The sequence below is a fragment of the Alosa sapidissima genome, chromosome 9 (assembly GCF_018492685.1).
Source record: "Alosa sapidissima isolate fAloSap1 chromosome 9, fAloSap1.pri, whole genome shotgun sequence".
In the NCBI taxonomy this organism is placed as follows: domain Eukaryota; kingdom Metazoa; phylum Chordata; class Actinopteri; order Clupeiformes; family Clupeidae; genus Alosa; species Alosa sapidissima.
Window position 1 is genome coordinate 16,641,196 of NC_055965.1, and position 18,913 is coordinate 16,660,108.

Consider the following 18,913-nt stretch of genomic DNA (forward strand, 5'->3'; position numbering starts at 1 on the left):
GGATGGGGGGTGGTTGGGGCACACAGGGGGGGAGGGGGGGGGGGCAAAGAACAGTGAGTGAATTTTGTTTTTCAACTTCATGCATATCTCTTCAAAGAGAGTGGAAAAAAATATACGTGTGGTAATAATTATATATATATACCGTATGTTAATATATATCAATTCAACACAAGTCAAGATGGATATCAGACAGACAACACACTAATTTATTTGTATAAAATGCAGTCGTGTGTAAAAATGTGATTTCGGGGACAGTGGGGAAACGCTACAGAGGGACAAGGGAGGACGGGAAAGGGGGGGGGGGGTTAAGGATGGTGCAATGTAACGCTTCTCTCGTTTATAGATTGGCATTGATTTTGGTCGACGACAAAACAGTGGAGAGACTCCACATCACCACTTCATCCATCTGTTCCTCCTATGATCAATCTCATTTTAGCACGCACACACACACACGACACACAAACCACGCGCACACACACACACACACAGTTTTGATCAAGGGGAGTTTCCACGACCCCCAAACAGTTTTTTTGTTTTCTTCCTTTTGATTTTTTTTTTTTTTTTTTGTGTGTATCAACCTTTTTTCCTGAAAAATCAAAACAAAAAAACAAACAACAACAACAAAACCCTAAACAAATAAATCAAAATCTGTACAGGTGACTCGTTCACACGCCGTCTTGTCTTCCTCTTTACTCTCTCACTCTCTCGCTCTCGTTCATGCTGTGTTGCTTCGGTGTTTTCTTCTAATATTTGGCGTAGCCTCGGCAGGATGCTCAGTCGCACATCTCCTCGGGCAGCTCGTGGGGGTTGAGAATGCCCGGCACGGACATTTGCAGTTTGTGCTTCTCCTCCTGGGCCTGCCTCAGCGACGTCTCCCGCTCCTCCAGGAACAGGTCGCTCGTGTCCTCGCCGGCAAACTCCTGGAACAAGACCGACAGAGGAGTGGAGACATAAGCTTTTTCTGTTCGACACTAGAAAGCATGCCTGTCAAAAGATCCAGGGTGATCGAAACGTTGCAATGTTTTTAAAAGTAATAAAGTTTATATTCTTGGAGCAATTGAAGTGTGCAGACCACCCTTCTTCTAACACTAGAAAGCACCAACACTTCCATGACAACTACAACTGCTGAAGGGGTCATTTTGCCCCTTAGGCTTTCAAACTGTATTCAAGCATTATTTTCAAACAGATAAATAAAAAACAAAATGCTGGGTAACGTCACTTCTGTTGACTTTCAAACAAAACAGAGAGCTAGCCCGCTACTTCCTCCCCCTCCCTCCTGTGCTGCTCCCGTGCAATTGAAACTCTCCTAAACGCGTATTTCTTCTGTGATTTGCTGGAACAGTTTGTTATGTTTTTATGGGCTAGGTATGCCCAGGTTGTTTTTGTTGCCGTTTTTGGAGCCTGGGCTGTCCACAGAGATCGCATTTTTTTACAGTGTATTCAGGACACAGACAGCTAGTGGTTGGTTAGGTGATGCTTGCAGTAAGTGACAAAATGTTTTAGCCTAAAAAACGCATGGCACTGTTTAGAGCACCTTTAAGTCACCTCATTTGAAGAAAAACTTCTAAGAGACAACTTTAGAGACACTTTACATGACTTATTTTGGTGAACAGCAGTGGGTCACTGACCTTGATCTGTACGAGGAAGTCCCTCAAATGCTCTTTGAACGCAGGAATGTCCTGATTGAGGCTGAAGAGTCCAGTGACAAAGATCTTCACCTGGGCACTGCAGACAAGCACACAACCAACAAGGAAAGTCAGGAAACGACCATTAAATGACAGCTGCAACTGTGACATTACGCTAATACTTATGGAACTACGGTCATCGCAGTCAAACATATCGATTTAAATAACGTTTGTGTAATTTACTGGGGAATGAAGGTCTACATGGATGTTTCATATGGGTGACCATTGACACTTTTGTCTAGTTGTGGTTTTGTTGACTATTTCGTTTCTTGTCCAACTTACTCCTGCAGATGGGGGAAGGCTGTTTTGAGCAAGTTCGCCACATACTCCTGCACGTAGCCCTGGTTGTTGACCGCTGAGACGGTGTTGAGAGCAATGCTGATCTTGCCCTCCTCCACCAGGTTAAACATGTAGGCCAGGATGGAGGCATGCATGGTCAGGCCTAGAGAGAGGCACACAGGGGTGTTGAGCATATGCATCAAGGACACTAAAGAACTGATCTGGGACCAGTGTTATTAACATACAACATTACCATCATTTGATTTAAGGACCCATATGTAAAATGGACAAACAATACATTACGCAGGGTAAGAAATCCTACTGAGCAACCAAAGATCTTACTGCAACACTGTTGTAGAAGACCAAGTTTGCTCTAAAACAAGATCACAATTATCTATCTACTCAACCCTAGCATCAAGGACACTAAAATAACTGATCTGGGACCAGTATTATATATATCATGTTAATATGACTGGTATGTAAAATTTACAAACTCATACAATTATGACATATCTATAACTGGAAAAAAAAAAAAGTATAAGCTTGTGTCTAATCGGATACTTAAAAGCTTGATCTTTCTACTTGTCAATCTGTCCACCAAATTTCCTCCATTTTACTACACAGGGTAAGACATCATACTGAAGTCATACTGAGCAACCAAAGCTCTGACTGCAACACTGTTGTATAAGCCCAAGTTTGCTCTAAAACCAGATTCAGGATAGGCAGACACGATAAACATTTATCCATCTACTCATCCCCCACAAACCCTTTCGACCTCAAGGCCGATCTCTGTAGATCTGAGACGGTCGCCTGGTGACTCACCAGCCGTGTGAGACGTATCCGTGACGACGGAAAGGATGTGCTGCAGGATGTCGCAGAAGTAGGTCTGGTAGAAGCTCTGGGCAGCCGCCTCCTCCTGAGTGACATTCTGGAGGAGCGTGTAGAGGATCTGCAGGCCTGCAGGTCAGAGGGGCAGACAGACAGAACAGACGCGTTGTTAAGAGAGGGACTGATTTAGTTCTACTCGTAAAAGAGGTCTCGGAGAGACAGAAACAAGACATGCGGAGAGATGAAGCCCGATGGCCCTAAGCCGTGACACGTTCCTCGTTAATGAAAAAAAAGTGTACGCAATTTCAGAAAGTGAGGAAACGTATAAGGCTAAGGAAGTTTAGGAAACATTAGAATGAATCATTAGCCACAGTAAGGAATTGTAGGCAAAAAATAAAAAAAATAAAATTTGAAAAGCATAAAGCTCCCAAATTTTTTTAAAGGGACACCATGCAAGCTTGATGCTTTTTCTCTACGAAACTCCCCCTCGCTCGGTCTGAAGCTCTTTTCCTTTTCTTTGCATCTTCCGTCAAGGGTTTTCGCTGCTTCTTCGCCGGCTCTGCCATTATACACACATTTGCAACAATCTCTAGCGTTTCGTTAGCCTGCCTCTGTGCTGTAAACTGATCCTGCTTCGGTCGGCGGGTAGGATACACTGAACTTGCAAGTGGGATATTCTTCCTACAGGCAGTAGGGGCGGGCGAGAGAGCCTTCATTCGCCCCGTAATGAGTCATTTAACCATATACCGACTTACGAAGATGATTAATTAACACGAAAACGTTGCCTGGTGTCCCTTTAAGCAATCAATTGTTTTTTCCCCTTCGAGCTAATTCAGAATTGCTGCATTTCAAACATTCCTGCTGTTAGCAGGACAGGTGTTACTGACCGGTGTCAGCCACGTTGCGCATGGTGTGCTTGAAGGCCCAGATGATGGAGTCCAGCACCAGCTTGAACTGAGCCGGAGGGATGGACAGGAACGCAGGGAAGCACTGGGAGTTGACAGCCTGCAGCAGGTAGAAGAAGTGCGTCCTGTGCTCGGGGTACTCCTCAAAGTCCTGCAGCGACAATGAGCAAACACACACAAACACACAAACAAACAAACAAAACATAAAATTACATTAGAGGATGTGCTGGTTAGGTTTGGCTGAAACAGCTACAGATACTTTTGACGGACAAAAAGATGCATGAACTGAGTGAGCTTAAAGGCAAGTGCTGGAACAGCCCGAACCTCACCTTATTAATCATGTTCAGGGTACATTCAAACACGGCATCAAATATCTTGGGGATCTCTCCGGTGATGTGCCCTCCCAGCTTGTTGACAATGGTTGCCATGGTGCTCAGAACCTCCGGTTCTCTGGCTGCCGGAACATTCCGCTGGTAGTCAATCAGGACGGCCTCCAGCAGGGGTGGGACAAAGTTCTCTCCAACCTGTGAGAGCACAACAGAACGGGAACAAAGGTTGAGACACATGGAGAACATGAAAGAACTTCAGACAGGCTATTAATGTCAGAAATGCTAGCCAAGTGTACTCGCTCATCTTCAAAAGTAAGTTTCTGTATATATGTGCAAGAGTAATGTCTATAATTGACACTTATATGCTGTTCGTCATGTTGCTTTTTTATGTTATTTCTCTGTTCAACAGCTCAGTTAAAAAGACCTCTTTAGTTAATGTGAGACAACATCTCTCGTTACATTAAAAAGAGGACAGTCTCAGAAAGTACATGTGTGCGTTTCCTGACTGACCATCTGGGGGTCGTTGGAGCGGCTGACCCAGCCGGAGATGAGCTTCAGCGTTTCCCTCTTCACCGTGCGCATGCTGCGGATCAGCGGCTGCTTCGTTACCATCTCACCTGAGGTCACAGCACAGAGGAAATGACACAACCCACAAACACAAGGAACTCAGAAAGGTACAAAACCCATAAACAAGTTGATAAAAGAGGACATTTAAGGTGCTTTCAAATTTGCAAACTTTTGGCAAACGTTCTAAAAGCCTAGCAAACAGTGTTCTGTTTGTCTTGAGTTTGCCGTGGCATGAGCGTTTTTTAACAAACATTCTGTGGCGGTAGTTTTTTACTGTTGACATGGAATGTATACACAAAAGCTTTCAAATTAAGCAGTTCAAAGTAAACGTGTTCACCAAGGCACGCGAATGTCAAACAATGAAAAAGCACCTCAAGGCCTCATCATGGCATTTTTAACATTCACAGTTAACAGTTACTTTTTACTTGGTTTATACTCAGCAGGCTACATTATCAAAATGACATACAGTCCATAACTAATTTATCTTTCTAATCACTCTTAGACACACACAGACACACACACACACACACAGAGACACACACACCATTGGTCTGTATGGCAGAGGAGATGTTCTCGCTCAGGCACTTGTAGACGTTGAGCATGTCCAGGTAGATGCGCCCCAGCTGGACCACGAAGGGGTGTCCGACGGCCTTGCAGGCGCGCACGTTGGTCTTCAGGATGCTGCCCAGCTGCCGTACCGTCTCCGGGTCCTTCAGAATGTCCACGTTCTGACAAGACACCAGTGGAGGATGTGGAGGATGGTCAGGGTCAGAAAATGCATTATGTATGTACAGGCAACACTACACTTTTCCTTCATTTTGTGTGTGTGTGTGTGTGTGTGTGTGTGTGTGTGTGTGTGTGTGTGTGTGTGTGTGTGTGTGTGTGTGTGTGTGTGTGTGTCCAACTGGTGGAATTGGCTAGGCAGTCGAGTTGGCAAAGTCTGTAAAATACTCCTGCCGGAGGACGGGGGCCAGAAAATGGCAACATAGCGTTTTTTTGTTTTGTTTTCGTAATTAGAGTACAATTGTATAAACGGTACAATACAATAATGGTTTAATCTTCACTACAGACATACATGTACTGATCATATTATGCAATTAGCTCTACAAATGATGGCATTTGCACAGAATGAAATATGCTATAACAGAATTCCATAGACCAAAGAACACCATGCATTTCCATGCATCCTATTGTTGAGATTTACCACCAGTGCCTAAAACCCCTGGGTTGCCCCAAAGTGCCTAAAAATACCTACATTTCCCACACTCACCTTGGTGGCCTGCTGGATGATGCTGTCCCACACCTGGTTGGGCAGCAGCATGTACTTCTCGATCAGGTGCTCCTGCACGGTCTGATCCGTCTGCGCCCCGATCATGTAGCCCACCGCCTCGTAGAATGTGTGCACCTGTGCCAGAATAGAAAATAACAGTGTTAAATGAGGAAAAAGAACGCATCAACTGTAGAAAATAGAAAAAAAATGAGATCGATATAAAAGACCTGGTCAAAAAAAAAAAGCTGTTGTCAAAAAGTACACATAATTTACCAAAGCCCCGTTACTTCTGATTTCTCATTTTCATAAATTAAGCGATCAGGCTTTGGGTAAATGGTTGTGCTACAACTCCATGAACCCATTACAACAGCCTTAATGACAAAGTAATGCTGACCGGTACCCTGCACCAGTGAGATGTCTGTAGGATCAACCATTCAACTAAACTAGCTGATAGTTTATGAATAATCAGGCTACTTCTCTGTTTAGCTGCTGGGTTGGACTACAACGACGACTACAACTACTACTACCTACTTCTACCATTTATATAGTGCTTTATCAAGGCACCCAAAGCCCGTTACAGTGAAGGGGGAGCCTCACTAAGCTGCCAGGGTTGAGGGGTGCTGACCTGCTGTGGCTGGAGGTCACAGATGATGGTGTTGATGTTGTTGAGGATCTCGTCGATGAAGGGCATCACCTCGCCCACCTGCACCTGCACAAAATGCCGCCGGCACTTCTGGGCGATCTTGATGAAGGTGTCGCAGGCCATGTCCTGCACGCCGTCGTGGGTCTCTGCATCGGTCAGACATATCGGAGTTAACAAGAAATAGGGACACATCGCTAAACTTCTGCCCTGGAGCAAGATTGAATATTTACTCAATGTAAATACCACTCTTACACACACACACACACACACACACACACACACACACACACACACCTCTTATGATTCCAATTACATCATTTATAAATGGGGGTGACCTGAACTCACCGTGCATGAACTCAAAGAGCTTGTTGACCACAGTCTTGAGGAACTTCCAGTGGGCGCGTAGGAATCGTGGATACTGTCCAACGATGTACATGATGTTGGAGGCGATGATGGCTTTGTTGTCCTTCCCTCGTTTCTGCTCACACAGCCCCAGGAGATCCTGCGGCACAGGACAGCCGAGAACACGAACACACACACACACACACACACACACAACATTGATTTCCAAAACTACATAAACTAACTTTACTTTGAATGTAGCTATTCTAGGTGGTAGGTGGGCCCAGACCGGTTTCAACTTGCTTCAATTAGGTCGAGGGCAACAGTCTAATCTGAGGTGTAGGAGCAGATGCGCTGCTGAGATGCGAGCAGCAAAGCAGCATTACTGATGTCTCTGTGCCCTTTCATGTTCCTCTGTTTCTTACGTGCTTGCAAGCAGAACCAATGCAAGCACGCCTTTGTGAGAGGGTTCAGACGGAAAAGCTCAGACAGCGCGTCCAAAAACGAGTCAGCATAACAAGAGTGCATTTTTGACAATGTCTTAAGACACAGACTGTGTGTGTGTGTGTGTGTGTCAGAGGCTGAGCAGGTCAGCAGAGCGGAAGCGGACCTTGATGACCGTGACGAGGAACCTCTTCTCGTCCTCCTCGTGCATGGCCCCGCTGATGGAGCCGATGGCCCAGCACAGCGTGTTCAGGTTCCGCCACGACCACTCGGTCCCGTTCACCTGGTTGTGCAGCTTCTCCGTCATGATGCGTTCCGTGTCGGCGTAGTCCAAGTGAGTCAGGTAGACTGCGGGAGAGATAGAAGAGGAAGTGTTATAGCAGCTCGTGACCAAAAGATAACCTAAAAGATGTAAAGCCGCTACATTTTTCTGGTTAGCAGCCAAATATGCTAAATCACCAAATCAGCCAGAACATGCTGACAGCTGGAGTTAACATCCTCTTCTGGGTTTAACTGAAATGGCACGGTCACTGTGATGCATGTGTTTTTATTGGTTGCTCCAAGTCCATCCAAACTGCCATAACTGACATGAAGACAGTTCCAATTTCACTGTTCCAAGACAAACTTGATTCTTTCTTTTTCTTTTCTTTCAATCCTTTTTTATAATGTATGTGTGTGTGTGTGTGTGTGTGTGTGTGTGTGTGTGTGTATGTGTATGTGTATGTGTGTTTATTTTGTATGATTGCTTCAAACATGTATTTGCACTCCGCTGACTAATGCTGATCCATGTATTGGTAAGGGATTGGGGGGGGGTTAAGGGAACATTTGACCATTATTGACCAATGCTGTGTACACTTCCCTATGTTGAAAAATCAATAAACATTACATATTACAAGACAAACTTGAGAGTAAAGCTGTAGGAACCCGAGGCACGTGCCATAATGCAACAAACCAGCAAACCAGCGTTGAAATGGCAACAGTTCAAGAAACACTTAGCAGAAAAGCTGTAGGAACCCGAGGCACGTGCCAGAAATGCAGCATGTAGCAAACCAGCGTTGAAATGGCCCGAGTTAACTTTTATATTCCTCTGTTTCTTACGTGCTTGCAAGCAAAACCAATGCAAGCACGCCTTTGTGAGAGGTTGAGTGGGTGTGTGAGCATAAAAAGAGTAACCATAAATCATTGCATGAAAATGACACAGGTCACAGAGTTCATAGCTCACTGTGTAACGTTTAGTGGCCTTATTCAGGATTGCCTAGCCTACCTAGCGTCTCTCTCATGTTCTTGTAGAGGTTGATCGAGTCGGTGTCCTTCATGAACTCGCGCACCACCTCGCCCTGGTCGTTCTCCACCACCAGCACCTCCTCGGGCTTGGCCATGCGGCTCACCATCAACAGACGCACCTGCGGACGGGACAACAGAGATCATTTACGCTCGGCGCCAAAAAAGAACCGGACACAAGACACAGCCATGCAGCTCACTAATAAGTCCGCAGAAGGCATAACAAGCTCGTTCATGCTCAGCACTAAAAAATAAACGTGGATACGGCCGTGCCGAGTCTTCTGACCATACTTCTGTCCGGCCTTTCATCCGTTCGCTTCTAGCTTACAGATACAGACGGAACGGATCAGCATGTGAACCAGACGTGTCTTTTCGTACGAAAAGGGACCGTGAGCTAGGCTTCAGCCGACAGAACGAAGGTCAAGAAGATCTGAGTCGTAAGACAGTGAAGAGGGGCATGGAGTTCTTGGAGAATTATTCACAGATGGAGTGGGAGTATTGTTATTAGTGCACACAACTTCAGGGTCAAAGAGATAGCAATGGTCTGTCCCACGCAAAACAGCAACAACACAGGCATCATGATGAAGATACTGGTACAGACTGAGAGAGAGAGAGAAGAAAGAAAGAAAGAAAGAAAGAAAGAAAGAGAAAGAGAGAGAAAAGAAAGATAAATAGATAGATAGATAGATAGATAGATGGATAGATAGATAGATAAAGATAGATAGAGGCAGAGAGAGAGAGGGAGACATAGACATAGACGCATCCACACAGACAAACAAGAGCAATGAGCACAGCCCTCCTCCCCCCCACCCCCCGGTCTCACTCTCGCTCACCTTGGAGAGCACGGGCAGGTAGAGGTGCCTCCGGGGCGGCACGTCGAAGCTGTGGCTGCCGGAGAGCAGCGGCGAGGTGGACGTGGAGAAGGGGCTCTCGCGGTACAGCTCGGCCGCCAGGTGGTTCCAGTACTCCAGGCAGATCTTGAAGATCTCCGTCTCCTCCACCTCCGACACCAGCAGCATGTAGTGCAGCGCCTGTGGAGCCCAGCGCAGGAAGTCACACGTCACACGCTGTTCTATTGCCCTTCTAGGCCATTATTTGCTATTACCGTTTGCTTTTGCTTATGTAAAGCACATTGAATGACCTTGAGTGCAGTTCAGCCATAACGGTTTACAGCACTCCACTGACCTAGAACACAATCTGGCCCATACCTCAATTCCAGCAGAGAGAACTTAGGCCCTTTACAGTTTAAGAAAGACGCTATCACATTACACCCAGTATGCGCTATGAAATGCATTATTGTCAATGGCTTAAGCGCGCAAAAACTGGTCTGCCGCACATTTTGCCGCTTTGCCGCTCTTGTGTGTACCGCGGTAAAAGTCCAATCAGGTTGAATTTTGACCGCGGTGCGCAGTAAGTCGTTGGTATTTTGCGCTGAGCCCAGCGGCAAGCACAACAAAAGTCTTTGGGACGTTACTTCAACCAAGAGCAACCTAGCGGCGAGTGCAGTGCATACCGTGTGCAATGTGAAGCCCCTTTACTCTTAATAATGTTAACTTGTTTTATTTGTTATATAAATAGGAGTTTAATTATATTTGGTGGACTATATGGAGCCCATTACATGTAATTTCAAGGCCTGGATAAATGGCTGAATGTGTCTATACATATATTGTGCATACCTGTGTTTCACCACTAGAGATGTTACGCAAAACCAATGGGAATGTCTAGATATCATACAGTGTGTGTGTGTGTTTTTTTTTTTAAGGGTGTGTGTGTTTTGTCAGTGTTTCCCATACATTGACTTATTTGTGGCGGCCCACGACAATATCTACATTTACCACCACACAATGATTTTCTATGTTGCACTACTTAAATTGGATGAAATCCTTTCATTGCAGTGCTATGTGCACCTATGCGCAGCCTCTCCTTGTGTCTCTGTCCCTCAACAAACCTGCATGCATGTTAAAAACTCTGAACACCCCCCGTCACCTACCACCACAACTAGAAATCAATTCTGTAGAAAACACTGTTTTTAAATGTTTTAAGGGTGTGTGTGTGTGTGTGTGTGTGTGTGTTTTAAGGGTGTGTGTGTGTTTTAAGGGTGGGTGGGTGTGTGGGTGTAGGTGTGTGTGTGTTTTAAGGGTGTGTGTTCGTTCCCCATGCCGTACGCACCTCCATGAGTGTCTCCCTCAGGTTGGGCCGCTTCTCGATGAGCTGGCCGTGTTCTTTGAGGAAGGTGCAGAGGAACAGGCTCAGGTTCTGGATGAAGTTCTGCTCGTCGTCTTTGCCGTTTGCATACGCCACACGGATGTTGGTGTTCAGTGGAAGCATCTGTCAACAGATAGAGAAGACAGAATAAGAGAACCTGAATTCGGGGAGGGCATAATGTTCTTGAGATTTCAACTCAAAAGTCAAGTTTAGAACAACGACTAGCACACGGGTCTCACACACCACAAGATCACAGATAGAGATAGATAGATAGATACTTTATTGATCCCCAAAGGGAAATTCAAGGACACATCTAAAGACATGAATTATATTATACTAAGAAACATCAATAATGAGCAAAAACCTTTCTATTTGTTTTGTTTTTTCCACCCATACCACCCAAATACGAACCCCTTGCAATGCAATTTAGGCAGCCGTGGCCTACTGGTTAGCACTTCGGACCTGTAACCGGAGGATTGCCGGTTCGAACCCCGACCAGTAGGCACGGATGAAGTGCCCTTGAGCAAGGCACCTAACCCCTCACTGCTCCCTGAGCGCCGCTGTTGATGCAGGCAGCTCACTACGCCGGGATTAGTGTGTGCTTCACCTCACTGTGTGTACACGGTGTGCTGACTGTGTTTCACTAATTCACGGATTGGGATAAATACAGAGACCAAATTTCCCTCACGGGATCAAAAGAGTGTATATACTTTTACTTACAAATTCAGTTAAGAGGCCAGGTTAGGTCCAAGACAAACCACTAGAGGGCAACATTGCACATTGGTTCTGTGTCTATGTGCATGCATTGTATTGTGTGTGTACTGAGGCCGAGCTCTTGGTTACCTGTTTGAGCTGCATCATGGTCAGACTGAAGAGGTTGACAAACTGCTCCTCGTACTGGTTCACACTGACGCCAGCAATCTCCGTCAAGCACTTCAACGTCACGTTGCGGAACATCGGCACATTCAAAAACTACAAAAGCGAAGAGGAACACACCCCAATTTTCAGCCGTGTTGATCACGCTCTCGTGGCAACAACAGTTCAAGAAACACTTAGCAGAAAAGCTGTAGGAACCCGAGGCACGTGCCAGAAATGCAGCATGTAGCAAACCAGCGTTGAAATGGCCCGAGTTAACTTTTATATTCCTCTTTTTCTTACGTGCTTGCAAGCAAAACCAATGCAAGCACGCCTTTGTGAGAGGTTGAGTGGGTGACCGTTAAAAAAAATAAGCTGATCACTGGAAGAAGACTTAAAGGAGAATTCCGGTGTGATAGTGACCTAAAGTGTATTGAAACATGATACCGAGTGTGAATGTATGTCTCATAGCCCATCTCGGCTTGTCCCCTGCACTCCCAAATCTGGCGCTAGTTAGCCGATGCTACCAACAGCTTTTTCAATAGTGGTGCTTCGGCATCGGGCTAGCCATGCAAATAAATCACTGTTTTACACCCATTTACGAGGCTCAATGTATCTCCACACTTCATTGGTAGACTTCCGAGGGCCCTGACATTTAAAACGAGGCATTGAGAACTTTGAAAAAGCACTGGTAGTTTACTTACAAGACGATTTATACAGACAGTATCTTCACGAAGTTTAGCGTTTGCAGCCATCTTGAATTTAGTCACGATAAGTCGAGCAACGAGTAAGAATAAACAGGTATGATAAGGGATCAGATTCCAAAAATAATTCAGTGGAAATGCATGGATTCCAGTTTCTTCCAGTAGCAGCAACTGTTGGTAGCATCGGCTAACTAGCGCCAGATTTTGGAGTGCAGGGGACAAGCCGAGATGGGCTATGAGACATACGTTCACACTCGGTATCATGTTTCAATACACTTTAGGTCAATATCACACCGGAATTCTCCTTTAAGGGTCTATGGTATAATTTCAAACCAATGCAACAAGCATATTTTCAAATGAGGGTGCATCTCCATGGATATAGAACACAGCTATATGACAATGTGGTCACTTGAGGTCATAATCCATCGTATCTATCTACATATCTAGTCAATGCTCATATCTGAGAGGGGACTTTGACAGGAAACACGCACCTTGTACACCAGTGTGCTAATGAGTTTGGTCTCGAATATGTAGCCCAGTGGAATCCAGTTGAGGAAGCGCAGCAGCGTCTCCAGGGTGGCATGGACTAGTGGTGCATTCTGGGAATTCTCCTGTGGGGTGGGGAGGGGCAGAAGATACTTGATTAGTCATCATCATTTCCTGATGCAATATGTTATGTGTCACAGTGTAAAATCACAGTGGTGAATTTGAGGGGGGAAACAGCTGATCAAATACACCTCTCTCCCTTCATTGCTTCTGGGAGGATGGTGCTGATCTGCTGGAAGAGGTTAATTTAGTAGTGTAGCAGTAGTAGGAGGAGGAGGAGGAGGAAGAGGAGTAGTCCAACCCAGCAGCTAAACAGAAAAGTAGCCTGATTATTAAACACAGCAGTTTAGTGGAATGGTTGATCCTACAGACATAAGGATGGTAGTGTAGTGGGTGCACCAAAAGCTCAAGCACAACACAACCGTTGGGCCACAGTGATATGGCTGAGTAGCTCATTTGCATCCGCAGGCCCTGGGCAACCATTCCCTTCCTGCACTGGAGGCTACATTGTTGATAAGCTGGAAAAGGGTATTACCAGAGACTTTCTAATGAGGAGACAGAGCACTTAAAAAGTCTCCATAGAAATGCATGGGGCTAGTTTGTAACGGCAGTTGTCTACGCATATCGCACCCCTTCCGCGGCAAAACGTCGACATGTGAATACATTGAGCCAATTATGTGCTGTGTTGTGAATACATTGAGCCAATAATTTGGTGTGTTGCGAAGACATCGTGCCAATCGTGTGTAGTGATCTTGCCACTGGAGCAAGATTGGTGTCGTGAAGCCTTGCGCACGCGTATTTCTGCCGAAATAGATGCCTGATAAGTGCCCAAAAAGTGTTGCAATATGGCCACCAAGTGGAGGGACTTGCCCAAAAGAACTTTGGTATTACTCAGCACCAGGCCACTTCCTTTCTTTCCCATTTGGTGAGAGTCACATTGTGTACAAACACTGTGGCTTTGTTTGTTTGTTTGTTTTTGAGTCAACACACAGAAAGGAGAAATTGACTGAATGTGGATTACAAATCAAGGGCAGCACCTTTCAACAACAACACAAAGTCAACACTCAACAACACAAAGGAGGACGAAGCAGCTGACTCACCATGACAAACTGGCAAAGCTGGAATATTTGGGAGAATTCGTTGCACATGCTGTAAAGAGATAAAAAAAAAAAATTTAAAAGATTTTGACAACGTGTTTGTGAGACGGTGGTTCTACTCTAAGGTTGGGACTGAAACTTAAATAGACTGTGTCTGTTTGCCACTAATACTTCTCTTTCGACTTGAATCAAAAACTAAACATAAATTGAATCCTTTACCCAATTTTTCAATTCAAAGTCATAAACAGTTGACCTAAGTAGCAAGTACTACATGTCAAGTAATGAATCAAAACACATGGATTAGTTTTAACATTAACCTTTATCCTTAAACTCATGATCGAGGTCACGTTACCTGTCCTTCAGGTGTTTGGCCTTGACCTGGGTCATCTGTCCGCTGGAGAAGTCGAACACCTCCTCGCTGAGCAGCTTAAGGATGATCATGTTGTTCTGACAGAGGCTCTCGCTGGTCCGGCTCGCCCCGACGATGTCACTGATGAACGTTGGCCAGTGCTTGGGCCACTCCTGCTTCAGGATCTACAGGCAGACAGACAGGCAGACGGAGAGACAGAGAGGCAGACAGAGACAGACAGAGAGAGACAGAGAGACAGACAGGCAGACAGAGAGGCTAAGTTAGAGCAGTTTGCTTCGGGGGAATCCAAGCATTCACACAAACTCTCCCCATGTTCAGCACATCCTGTCATTGACTACATAGAGCAGTATGCAGTAAATAACTATATTTTCATTATTCATGATAAAGTGCCCTACGCAGTGAAAGAGAGGGTATTTTGGAAACAGGGTATGTTCTCCCTGAGGGGTACCCCAAGTAAGGGTTTTGTGATTAACCTTGGTGAGTTAACTCAGAGCTAATGGACAACACAAGAGTCTCACGGCCTCATTCCCATAGCGAAAACAAAGCCACAGGGCTCTTTTCAGGGAGGTCTGCTACTTCATCTAAGTGAACTTGGTCTCTAAACCATGTACTTGGAAATACCCCCCCCAATCCATTTTAGCATACATAAACACATACCATATACAAACATCTGACCACTTCATATAGTCAACCCCAGTCAACAGTAAGTGGCACCTTGTACTTTGCACAAATAGTGCCCTTATTATTGAACTTCACCAATACATACTATATGTGTAATCTTATAATTACTTGCATGCTTTGGCAGAGGTATTGCACAACATTTACTTCCATGACCTATTTACTTTGTGCCAAGCATTGCATACAAACAACAGTCAGGCCTAACCAATTCAGGGAATCTATGCTATTTCCCTCTCAGACTGTTTAACCTTGCTCGGCTTACACACAGTACTATGCATATATTATATTTATATCTATCTATCTATCTATCTATCTATCTATCTATCTATCTCAACCCATACACACACACACACACACACACACCTTGAATTACTCCAAACTAAGGGTTGAGTGAAACATTTGCATTCCAACAGGTCCAGCCAGGCAATGCGGCTGCTGATTGGTCAACTCTCATACCTGTCATCTTAGTGGAAAACACTGTGGTGTGTCGGGGCAGCCATCCAACTTCATACCAACTATAGTCTTCCTATAACCTAGTTAATCCTCCATAGCCGGTACTCTGGGTTACTGCCCCCACCCCACCCCACCCAATTCCCCTGGGGGTGGATGAAGCAATGCTGATGGTCAGTGAACTCAGTTTCCATATTTAGACGTTTCCCTCATCAGTGTGGCATGACAGATGAGCCATGTGCTGACAGCAGTCTACCTTTTGGACAACAATAACGCTATCTGAATTCTCTATGAACAAACAACCTCTTCTGCCCTAGACCAACAGGTCTGCTACGCGGCTAGAGGCTTATCAGCCAGCCCCCGAAAACAGTACTATTCCATAACGACACTTTGTGATTGGCTATCCTGGCTAATTTCCCCTCACGGGTTCAAAAGAGTATATATACTTATCAGTCTAAATATGTTCTATGCTTGACTGTTTTCAATAAGAGGAAGGAGGGTCACACAGAAGAGTAGAGAGGCCAGCTGACACACGATCAGGGGTAGTGGATTTACCTGGACAAGGATCATGTTCAACTTGGCGATGTACACTCCCTCTTTCTGCAAACACACAATAACAAGTAAACATGTAAATAAATAGTCCAGGAAACATGCCCTGCTAGATCTGCATATAAACTGCACTGTTTATTGCCTGTTTGGTGAGACATTCCTTACCTCTACGCTTGTCGGGTCAGACGAGGTCTTGATGATGAGCCCCACCACATACTTCTTAATACCTACAAAAATAAGGAATTAAAATAATTGATTGCACTGTGGCCAGCTAAGATTTTATTGTGTGTGTGTGTGTGTGTGTGGGGGGGGGGGGGGTCCTAAATCCCTTTTAAATGCTTTTAATGCATGCTTTATGTAATGCACATGATGCACTCTGTGAAACAGCTTAATGCTCACCGTCGCACTGGTTTCTGGGTAGGATTTTCCAACGAGTTTTGATCACTGTCTCCAGAATCTGAAGTGCATAGTACTACAAGAAGGAAAGTTCAGCAATATGGAAAAACTTTCAGAATCATTTGGTGGAGAATTGCGTAAATACTACTTGACCTCATTTAGTATTAAACATTCAAAATTAAATGGGAAGCTCTGAAACTGGGCATACCTTTGTCTTCATGTTCTGCGAGAACTCAAGAATGGTGTCCACTCTTGTCCATGCATCAGGATGATCTTTCAAATTAGTTAAGACTTCCTGTGCCATTCGTTGCTATGGGACACATGGAAAAGTACTGGTCAGTGTGGGTCACACACACAGTTCTCACGCGAAAGATCTCATGTCAGTGTTGAATGACACTCTTCTGCCCATCATGTGATTTTGACAAATACACGAATGCTACACTGTGCCTTAAGGTTGAGTATTGGCTTCTAAATATTCTCACCTGTGATCCCACGTCGTAGTACATCGAATTGACCACATTGTCAAGTAAGTTGATGTCTAGCTTCTGACTGAAGTCCAGCAGCTGACGTGCTGTATGGTCCGCTAACATTGTCATCTCTGCTGGCATAGAGCTGCGAGAATGTTCAAAACAATAGGTCAGTGTTGACATAAACACATAAATTATTGGTTTGATTAAAATTTACGAGCCACTCGATTTATAATAACATGATTTCATATATTTCATATCACAAACTGGCTCGTAGTTTCACTTCAATGAACGCATGCTGACCTTCCCCGTCTTTATTAAGATTTTATTAAACTATGTATTGGCCAAATGAACAACGACGTGATAGTAGTTAAGTGAACGTAACATTATCAAAAAAAAAAAAATCCATAACGTCATAGCTTACGATACAAGTAGCGATAATGTGCAACATGTCTAATGTATGTGGTGGACATATTAATCTTAGTGAAGATTGCGGAATCTGTAGTCTAAATGTTAAAATACTTCAGGTGGTTAACGTTAGTTGATCAACACTTTCTTAGCATCTTCGTTGATTTGAGGCTCAATAATTTCGAAACGCATTTGTCGTTGTAAATTAAGCTAGCAAAGGCTAGCAACATTAACGCACTGAGCTTTGCCAGTGGAATGGTTTGCTAGCTACGGAATCCAATGACGGACAAGCATCGCACTGCCATGCATTGCTTTACGCATGGCAGCGCTGGTTCATTCAAAAGCTTTTAGTTTCGAAAACAAAAAAAGTGTAATAAATGTATTGTTAGTGGTAAAAATAATAATAGCATGTTAATTTCTGGAATATGTGTATTTTAATTTGATTTCTTAAACAAAAACACCATAGCTAACGTTAGGCTTTTTAGCTGACAAAGTTGGCTAACTTGCCCCTTACCCAACTTACCTGATTTAAAATACTCCTCGTGTCGATGAAAGAATAGCAGTTTCAGGGCAACTCACTGGCTATTTGGTTCCCTACTTTCAAAAGTCTTTCTTTATCAAAAAAAGTTATCAATGTTCCCGCAAATTCTTCAAAAGGTAGCTGACGTTCACGCTAACGACAGTAAGTTATCTCATGATAGCAATAGCAGTATCCTGACGCTAGCTGGTGTTCTTGCTCATTAGCAACGTGATAGGTCTTACAGTTGCTTAGCAGCTGGCTAATAAACTAGCGAACTACATTACACTATTATCTTAGACCAGAAGAGTATTTACTTGCAATTATTGTGCATGTGGTCAATCCCCATCTACGTAGAAGTGTCTATCGTTATCCAAGTAAGTGCTTACTGACGCGTACAATGAATTCGATGTAGCTACGAATTAGCTAGCTACGGCTAGGTCCCCTGTTAGCAACTTAGCTTGCTATGTATGGCCACCAATGACTTCTGAGTCCTCAAGCTAGCAGGCTAACTATATTTACGGTACCATAACTGAAGACGCGATTCCTGCCCATATACACAAAACAAATCAGTCGTTAGTTTATTACTTTAACTATGCAAAAATATTCTTTTAAAGTAGAGCTCTTTGAAAGTGAAAACCCAGCTCTTCTTTCTCCCATCTCATGCATCAACCCAAGACCGGTTGAAACCGGTTCAGACTGGGATATTCCATCTCGGTTTAGTTTTCAGCCCATAGCGCCGCGTAAAATTTGGACTGTGGACACACCCAATGCGACAGCAGATTGGCTGGTTGCTACAGTTTGTAACAGTTTCCCGGTCTTTTTACGGGGCAGTAACATTGTCACTCCTATAGCCAACACATTACTGCAACATTTGTCCTTGGTCTCAAGTATGAGGCGGGTTTTGAGATACAGACATACGAGGAGCCATCACGACCCTGAACAGTTTGGAGTATTACCAAAAATATGCTCACTATATCAGACCAGGCATCTGCCAAAAGCGTCTTGTGGTTTACAATTCTGCTTGTACGAGCTCTACATGAAATATGGAATGGATTTTCATTTTCCACCACAGCATGCAGGATGCAGACATGCTTA

The 18,913-nt window shown here is 44.4% G+C and overlaps 1 protein-coding gene across 1 annotated transcript; it reads right to left on the minus strand.

The window, feature by feature from the left end:
* Window positions 1–179: 179 nt before the first annotated feature.
* xpo1a (exportin 1 (CRM1 homolog, yeast) a) lies at window positions 180–18,538 on the minus strand. The gene is made up of 25 exons (XM_042103586.1): window positions 17,822–18,538; window positions 16,906–17,035; window positions 16,632–16,733; window positions 16,427–16,499; window positions 16,193–16,254; window positions 16,034–16,078; window positions 14,333–14,514; window positions 13,984–14,032; window positions 12,829–12,948; window positions 11,622–11,750; window positions 10,743–10,901; window positions 9,407–9,604; window positions 8,557–8,695; window positions 7,459–7,640; window positions 6,852–7,008; window positions 6,489–6,652; window positions 5,864–5,998; window positions 5,138–5,321; window positions 4,537–4,643; window positions 4,027–4,221; window positions 3,680–3,848; window positions 2,787–2,921; window positions 1,968–2,127; window positions 1,629–1,725; window positions 180–920 (listed from the first exon to the last, which is right to left on the minus strand). The coding sequence occupies exons 2-25, from the start codon at window positions 17,029–17,031 to the stop codon at window positions 774–776; spliced, it is 3,216 nt and encodes a 1,071-aa protein (XP_041959520.1). The 5' UTR covers window positions 17,032–17,035; window positions 17,822–18,538; the 3' UTR covers window positions 180–773.
* Between the last annotated feature and the right edge of the window lie 375 nt (window positions 18,539–18,913).